We start from the raw sequence: 9,217 nt of genomic DNA on the forward strand, positions 1-9,217 counted from the left end.
AAGAACTCCAGGGTTAAGCATGCTCGCTTGAGAGAAATCCTAGGATGTGTGACCTCCTGGGAAGTTCTCCATTCCACCTATGGGACAAAACCGTGAGGCTTATGGCCAAAGCGAACAATTCCTCTAGTGGTTGGTTCCTGATCGTTACACATATAAAAATACTTAAGTCTTAATTTTAGGAAAACAAAATCTACACTTTACACTATAAGCCTGTAAGTACACAATAAATTGCTCAATCAATTAATTTATAGGGTTAATGCTTAAATTTTTAAGGGATCAATTTAAATAAATATACAAATATATAACGGTGATTTAGGAATTGACTCCCTTTTTATTCAATTGGATCCGCCCGTGTACACTAATAAAATGATAAACAAAGTAGAAAAATTTATATATGTAATGTGATGATTTTTAAAATATCATTATTCAAATTATACTTTAAATATATAATTTAAAAAAAAAACAATTTTTAAATTTTAATGAATAATTGTATAATTATATTTATATTAATATAATTTTTATAAAATAGTTTACCATTTTTTTAATCTAATATATAAATTAATTACAAATTTAATTAATTTTAGAGATGTACAATTACAACATGACAAACGAAGTTTTATAATAATTGAAATTATAAATTTAGAAATTCTAAAATTCTTAAAAAATTATAGTAAATAAAATTCTAAATGATTATCACTTTTGTATTTGAGATAAGATTTTATTAATTGAAATTTAAAAATATTTAAATAAAATATAATATTAAATATGATAAATTAATTTTTACATAAAAATAAAAAAATAAAAAAAGTTTTATTACCAGATACAAAGAAGATTGTGAAATTGAGTAATCATTGAGCTGATTCTATTTATTTTGAAAATTAATAAATTTCCCATTAATTTTATTTCTTATTAAGTGTGTCTCATGTTAATTTGTTAAGTCACTTTTATAAAGTTATTTTTAAGATTTAATATATATATATATATATATACACACTAATGGGTAGAGTCCAATAAAAATGATCTTATTTAAATTTTAATTTGATTAAAAATGTAATATTTGAAATTGTTTTGTAATTAATAATATATATAAAAGCATGCCTTTTATTGATAATTTATGTTTTAAAAATTTAATAATTATATAAAATATTTAAATTCTATAAATAATTATATTGGAGCGATTACTATCCCTTATTCAATTTGTCAACAAAGCAATTGAAGCCGAATAGCTTTTTACTTTGTGGCCACGAAACGACAACGTGCTTGATGCTTCATAATCAAACGTGTCACCTTTATTCCCCTCGCAGCCAGAGTCCAAAGCCACCCGCCGTGAAAGGTGACAACAAAACGGACCATAGAAATATGTAATATTGATGAATTTAAATAAACTCAACACTATTATTAAGATTAAGATAATAATTACTTAATTAATTAATTAATATTTTGTCATTTAAGGAAATCATATTACATGCATAGCAAATTTAATTTTGCAAAAAAGTAAAAAATTTATTAAAATACAAAAGAAAAAAATGAATTTTAGCGAAATAATTCAAAGGGTATTTTTTTATTATTTCAATTATAATTATAATTAAAATTTTAATTGAAGATTTCACAAATTTTTATGATAATTTCATATATTATTAAATTATATTTACGATCACTAAATTATATTTAATAATTTAAAGATTTTTTTCGTAAATGTAAAGCAGCAAAAAAAGAAAAAGCATATTCGGCGGGCCAAGGTTACAATCGTAATTTAAACCAAATGCGAGGTCTACTAGCTATCCAACTCGGTAATAGGGTTGTTTCGTTCGCAGAAAGTAGCAGCTCGGCTCTATTCAATTCCCACTAGGACACTGAAACCCGATACAAAACCCACTCTCACACAGAGAGAATCCTTTCTCGTTCACCTATTTTTCCAATTAGAGACTTGGCTGATACTCAATAGCTGCGATGTGCATTGATTTCTATGGGCTATAGATATAATTGATATTATATCTATTGATTTTTTTTTAAAGAAGAATCACTGGCCATGGCTCTCCCCCTCGGCAAGTTAACCATCCTTGTTGGTGCAGGTACGTACAATTTCCCCCATCTCTAATTCTTCGCTGCTTCGATTTTGTTTCTTCTGTTTTCTTATGATCACAATTGGGCCTGAATCGCTTTATATATATATATATATATATATATATATATATATATATATATATATATATATATATATATATATATATATATATATATATAGTTTTGTTGGGGATATTTGTTATGGAGCAGAGTACATAGGGCTTTTGATAAACCCTAGGTTTGATTTTGATGTATTTATTGATGTGGTTGGATTTATGAAGGTTAAGATTTTGCTTTAGTGATCTTTTGGTTCAGTGTTAATTACCAACTTACTTAGCTAGCAATGTCTCTGTTTTTGCACTCTTGGTAAATTTTCCATTTGTAATAATCGGTAGTGAATACCTATACTTGTTTAAAATTGTATGGAAGTATGGTTTATTTAGACTTCGAACAAACGAAAATCTCTAGGGGGGAATTTAGCTCATTGAAAAGTATGGTATTTTACTTATTTTAGATATTGATCGAGGTATGCATTTTTAGGCGTTTTATTTGTTTGAGCGTTTGTGCCTATGATTAGTTCATGCATTTTGTTTTTTGCATACTATTTTTTTCATATTAACACGAAGCTTTAATGCACTTTCTTAATACTGGTTTCTCACCATAGTTGTTTATAGACATAAAGGGCAAGGCCAGGAAGTTGAAACAATATTATTTTCTTAGGAAGTGGGTGAGCTTGTTTAGCATTGTGCCATTGAGGCTTTGGTGTTTCTCCTATTCTTCCCCATCCCATTTTGCCTTATTTTCTAACTTATTACTTCATCTTCGCTTGTTCTTTTTTATTTTTCATTTAAAAATTAATATTGATTTTTTGTTTTGGGTCAAGTGGAAAAATTTTATGGCTCACTGAATTTATCTCGTGCCTTTTAGGTATTATTGGCTCAGTTCTTGCAAAAGAGGGGCGCTTGCCAAATGTGTCTGATTTGGTTTCAGGTGCATTCAAGGTAATTGTAGGACCGAAGTCATTTTGAGCTCTTTGAAATGCATAAAGTCAAATTGTATTGGTTCTTTACTTTTATTCTTTATTTATAGAGTAAGTTTAGACTTGTTTGCAGGTTTCTCTGTTACTTTATGTCATGGGAGTTTCATGTACATATGTCATAGAAAAGCTTTCCACTTCTTATCTCTTTATCTTCTTATGGGTGGGAAGATATACATGCTTTTAGGATGAGAAGACTCGGAAATTAGTTATTTGTCATGATAATCAATTAATCATTTTTTTTTTCCCTTTTATTTGGTGACGGATTCCATTCAGAGCATTCCTTACCGGTTCTGATATTGGTTTGAGGCTATTTACTTAGTTCAGTTGTGCGGAGATAATGCTTAGTTGGTTTCCTGGTCTTTATTAATCTAGGATCTTATAGTATAGAATTAGTTTTGCTTTATATCATGATCTTATATCCTTTTTCATGATAACATGATCTTATATCCTTTTTCATGATAACATGATCTTTGTCAACCTTTTATGCATTTAGGCTCATATTTTGTGGTTTATATAGGACATATGCAAATTGATATTTCATGGAGCCATTACATACAATATGTTCCCTACAAGTTTTGTTTGATCTTTACTATCCTCATCTTCTTAGACCTTATAATTTCATTCAAAGTTTTGTCTAAAATTTTCAATCACTCATAAGCTTTGTTTGTTTTGTGTAAAATATTTTACTGGAGAGCATTTTTTGGTGTTTGGGTTCCATAGGAAATTTGGCTAGTGGAAAAGTTTTCTTTTGTGGTATGGTAAACTAAGACATTGTCGGACTTCCACAAACACATAAAAAGGAAAATCTAAGTCTTTGTTGTAGATTTAGTGTTACAACTAGAGAACAGAATATTTTGTTGATCAAAACATTTTTTCCAAAGTGGTTTTCACAGAGCTTCAGTCTGTTTAATGCCAATTACTAATCAATTTGTCTTTTATTGTAGATTGCTTTTAAGCAAATTAGACAAGATGATTCTACCTCATCAATTGGCAAGCCACATAATGATTCTTTGATGGCTCAGGTTTGCATGTTAACCTTTTTGTATTGGATTTTATTTTAATCTAATTTCAGAAGCATGGTAGCTTGGATGTTAATGAATGTACAAATAATTGGCAGCTGTTTGATGCATGGAAATATGCACTTCCTTGAAAATGGATTGTTGTCGTCTGCTATTATGTTTACCAAGGCTAATCTTTTTTATTGAAATTTTAAGTGTTCATTTTTTTGCACACGTGCATGCATGTGCACAAAACAATCATTGAATGAGAGCAGAATTTCATTAGGTGTGATTGTTAAGGACCAAATTTACTTTTTCTTTTCTTCTCAAATGTGCTTATCATTTTATGAAACAAGACTATCTTTTCGTTGGAAATTTCTGCTAGAAAATATGAATGTGGATCCTTTTTTTGACTTTTATAGGTTAACAGTCTTCGGCAGGAGCTGCAAATGTTAGCATCAAACAGATCAGTTACAATTGTAACTGCAAGCGGGACAGGTTTGAGTTTGTAATATTTTGAAAAATGTCAAAAAAAAAGGAGAAAAATTCCATGACATACCATTTCTTGAGAAGTCTTAGGGTGTCTTTCTTACTGCTGCTCTTGAATTTCATTATCTAACTACGGAACAACTCTCTATTATCTTTGTTGAAGTTTCTTGGTGATATATTGACCTTTGACTTTGCACTTTCTCTGGGCTGTTCTTAGATGTATTCATAATGTGCAGGTGCAGGTGCAAGTAAATATGGTATAATTGTTGTCGTGGGTGTATTTGGATATGGCTATGTTTGGTGGAAGGTGATGTTCTTGTTTCTACAAGTTTTTGTGGAATAATTGATAAGAAACTAAATACAACAACGAATGCATACAATCCAAGGCATCTTACTGAATTTCACTAAATCTTAATCTTGTGTTAATTGGGAATTGGCAACATAGTTCCTTCCCCCTTCCATTCTGTCCTATCTATGGCAACTAGTTTGCTACAAAAATATACCTGTTTGATATTGGCACAGCATATGGAGTTAGGTTGGTATGGTCATCGCATGCATGAATAAATCACAACAGTCAGTTGCTTTTCAATTTGTTCTCTCTGCTGAAGCTTATGGTAAGGTGGCTTGTTTTTTAATTTGGCTGCTTTGGCAACCAACTCTCTTTATTTTTCTGGAACATCATATGAATTATGAAGTGCAATAACCACAAAGATTTTGCTCATTAAATCCCAAGCTATGTTACAGTTTGGTATGAGCATCTTAGATGTGTATGTGTTTATGGTCAAACTCGCCTGTTGACCAATATTTTCATAGATCTTGCTGCTAATTAGAACTATCCATGTCAAAATATCCATGCCTGATATGGGTACTTTAGGGTGGTAACCATGTTGTCAAGATCATGAAATTTTTTGAGAGGTTTGAACTGTTGTATAAGCAAATTCATCAATTAAGATTGACTGTGAAATCCTAATCTTTTATTTGAATGGTGTGTTTCAGATGCATAATGTTCTTTGATGTTGGCTGATGTTTTGAATCGTTTTATAATTTCAGGGCTGGAAACTTCCAGACATGATGTTTGCAACAAGACGAGGTTTATCCGATGCTTGCACTTCTATAGCCCAACAACTTGAAAATGTTTATGCATCAATCAGAGTAAGGGTTTTTATATTTATATTGAATTTTGTATTTTCCTCGCTATTTAAGGAAGAGCTTACACTTGAATCATGTGCCTTGCTACACACAGCTGCGCCCTGCGTCATCTCCATCTCTTTTGCGATTCTCTCTCTTATCTTTCTAGTATCGTAGGATTCCTACCCACTATATTTTAGCCTCTATTCTTTTCACTCACAAGTTCAATTTTGCTTACAATCCTATGTTACAGATTAGTGATATTAAACATGTTGACTTCAGAAACATTTGTTTGATTGGTTGCTTCTGGCATTTAAAATAAAGAGGTTTCTTAGCTATAACTTTTTTTATGAACAAATTATTTTTTTAATATATAGAGTACCAGGAGGCAATTATCTTCAAATATTGATCGCGTGGATTCTAATTTGAATGAGGTTGCTGTACTTACTGCTAATACACAAGAAAAGGTGGGTCTGATCTCGATAGTCTACTAAATTATTTCATGTAGTGTAGCATTCAGGCTTAAGACTTACACAAAGAATGCCAACCTATTTAGGTTACTGAACTGTTGGAAGATTCGGAAAGGATTGGTCATGACGTTCGATACGTTCGTGATGCTGTTGAAACATTGGTAAACAATCTTGAAGATGACAATTTCTCCCTTCAATTTTATGGACTCTTTTCCGGATGTGAATAGAAGACTTATTTTATTTTGTTTCTTTTCCTAATTTGTAGGAACTAAAAATCAGTAGAATAGAAGGGAAGCAGGTAATTGTTATTAACTTATTATCAATGTCATGTGCAGTCTTATCAGGAATAAGTTGTTTATCTGATGGTCATTGTTTAATGATTTGGATTATATGTTTAGGAAATGACAAACCTTGGAGTAAAGAAGTTGGTTGACTATGCCTACAATTTGGAAAATAACTTACTTGAAGAGAATACTCAGGCATGTACCCAGCTTTTTGTTATTCAATAATATCACTCTTGCATGTCTGCAATGAACCAAATTTGATTTGTTTTTCATGTCTGCTTTGTGAGACTGAGGTTTTGGTTTATCAATCACTTGCATTGCTTTGTATGACCCCAAGTCAATCAAGAAAATTTCTTCTCATATCTTTTTTAAGCTTGGTTACAACTTCTATGAATAGATTCTCTTTTTTGCTTGTAGTCTATCAGATTCTTCCATTAATTGTGTTCCCAAATTCTGTAGGCCTCATCATCCAGTTCACGAATTACATTCTCATCAAAGGTAATATTTCATTTCCAAATTATGATGTGTAATAACTGCTGTTGGTTTGGGTTGGAGGCATGGGATATCTATATTTTTAAAAATTAGATAATTTTTTATTATTTGTTGGTCTTTTTGCTTGGTCACGTGGTCTATTTGGAACTGGGAATTTGGAATATGAAACTGGATGCATTTGTCACTTGGCATGCCTAGCCCAATTAATATATTCTGTTATACCATTTCATTGGCTATAAGCTTAAAATGTCATGACCACAGTGCTTGCTTTGTTCTTAATGTAGTTTGCTAACTATTATTATTCTCACTAGTGTGTGTGTGTACTTCCACAGATGGGCTGCTCTTTGCTGCCTCCCTCAAGTGAACCAACTTCTCCATCTGTTTCCAGTGGATCTCTGGAGGTTTGTTGACTTCCAGAAAATTTAATCTCATTCTTTTACTTGGGCTCATATGCAATCAATATTTTCTGTGGGCATCAGTGAGAGATGATTGATCATGTTTATTGTGTTCACCTCTTCCCCTTGCTCTTCTACGTCTGAAATTTAAAGAATCGTGCTTAGTGATTTTTAATTCATGCTAAGGGCTTCTTTGCTTTAGGAACCTTACTGTAAATTTGTAGACTAGAAGATAGCACTTTTACCCGATGTTCTTACCTACAAGTTTTCTTATTGTAATAAGCTCTTATTCCCTTGAACTTTTTTAGGTTCAAAGACCCCTCCACAGAGCTGCCTCGGTAACCCTGCAGCAGGTTGAACTTGAATTTCAATTTGCATTTATAAGTACTTATTTCATTCCTCTTTATGTAATCACAATATATTAAATTCTGTATCAGAGTAATGGGATTTCAGCAGCAGTCGGGGTTTCAAGCAATCCTGGGATTTCAGATGGTATCCGTGCTCTAGAGGAAACAAATAATGGCTCTTCAAGTTGGTTAAGACCAACATTTTTTCGGAGAACATGCAGTGCAGCAAATGCAGTAGTACAAAAAACAAGTTCAAGCAGACAGAAATCTTGATGAGATTTTAGAACTTAAATTTTATGCGGTAATTAGTCATACATTAGGACGTCTTCCAGGGCTAGTTGTTTCTGGCTTCAGTACCTTCGCATGAATATAGATACCAGACTGGTACCTAATTTTGTGGAGATATTTATGATATGAGTTTGCTCAGTATCATTCTTAGCACATGTATAATGTGGTGCGTTTTGGGTCTCAGAAGAGGGAAAGAGAGGAAAACAAGTTGCACCTTAGTGGTTATTAATATTAAGACAATTAGGTTGTCTACTAGGATAATCTCCATCAATAGAATAAACTCACTGCTATTCAAGTATTCCTTTCTTTCTAATTGCTTTATGTTGCCCTTTTTCTCTATTATTTATTTATTTATTCTCTTAATTTTAATTGGGACGTGAACTCGGGACTGAAAAGTCACTTATTCAGTAGGCACTTGTTGTGTTTGTACAATACGTACTTTATATTAACAATGTATAAAGAGCCGGCATCATGTTTGAGGTTTGTGTTTTAATTTGTGTTGATAAGGGTGGATAGATACCATACATTTGTTCTTAGTTGCATTGGGCCTGAGAAATATGACCCATAAAAACTGAATTAATTTATATGAAAAGCTGTTAACCTAATTGATGGTTGGATTTTGATTTTAATTCTTGAAATCGATGATTAACAGAACTAAAGTAATATATAAATATATTTACTTTTAATAGTTTATCCTATCAAAAATTTAGTAATATATATTTTCAAATTTTGATCAACATAAATTTATTATTCAATCTTTTAATATGTTAATTAAAAAAATTATATGATAATACTGAAGAAAAATTTTGTTGACTATAACAGTTAATATATATGCGTGTGTGTGCGCGCGTGTGGGAGAGAGAGAAGAGAGACGGCCAACGTTAGCTTTACTAAATTTGCTCTTCATTAATTATAATATTTATAATTTTATTTTTTGTCTTTTAATTTAATTTTAGAATTTATATAAATTTAAAATTCTTATAATTTAAAATTTAATTTTTATATAATTTAAGAGTTTATATAAATTTAATATTCTTAATTATCCTTATATTTAAATTTTATTTAATTAAATTTTTATTCTAATATAATTTAAAATAAAATTTTATAAAAATACTAAAATTATTGAATATATTAATAAAACTAAAATGAGTAGTTAAATTCATAATAAATGAAAAAAATTAAATTATTTTTATCAATTGATGAGTTAATTATTTTTAATTAAA

At 30.5% G+C, this 9,217-nt stretch overlaps 1 protein-coding gene across 1 annotated transcript; it reads left to right on the plus strand.

Annotated features, from left to right (window-relative positions):
• Positions 1-1,794: 1,794 nt before the first annotated feature.
• LOC110638152 (uncharacterized) lies at positions 1,795-8,292 on the plus strand. Its single transcript, XM_021788604.2, has 14 exons — positions 1,795-2,072; positions 2,992-3,065; positions 4,048-4,125; positions 4,524-4,599; positions 4,827-4,897; positions 5,641-5,742; positions 6,096-6,185; positions 6,275-6,349; positions 6,454-6,486; positions 6,587-6,667; positions 6,932-6,970; positions 7,297-7,365; positions 7,668-7,712; positions 7,797-8,292. Exons 1-14 carry the CDS (start codon positions 2,030-2,032, stop codon positions 7,977-7,979), a joined length of 1,059 nt encoding a protein of 352 aa, XP_021644296.1. The 5' UTR covers positions 1,795-2,029; the 3' UTR covers positions 7,980-8,292.
• Positions 8,293-9,217: the final 925 nt, after the last annotated feature.

This window comes from Hevea brasiliensis, chromosome 7, assembly GCF_030052815.1.
Source record: "Hevea brasiliensis isolate MT/VB/25A 57/8 chromosome 7, ASM3005281v1, whole genome shotgun sequence".
NCBI classification, from domain to species: domain Eukaryota; kingdom Viridiplantae; phylum Streptophyta; class Magnoliopsida; order Malpighiales; family Euphorbiaceae; genus Hevea; species Hevea brasiliensis.

Bases quoted from the DNA above. Each gene is read 5' to 3' on its own strand.
- LOC110638152 (XM_021788604.2), top strand. From the start codon at position 2,030: ATGGCTCTCCCCCTCGGCAAGTTAACCATCCTTGTTGGTGCAG. The intron at 6,186-6,274 runs GTGGGTCTGATC...CAACCTATTTAG, and splicing joins CTGCTAATACACAAGAAAAG to GTTACTGAACTGTTGGAAGA. The intron at 7,713-7,796 runs GTTGAACTTGAA...ATTCTGTATCAG, and splicing joins CCTCGGTAACCCTGCAGCAG to AGTAATGGGATTTCAGCAGC.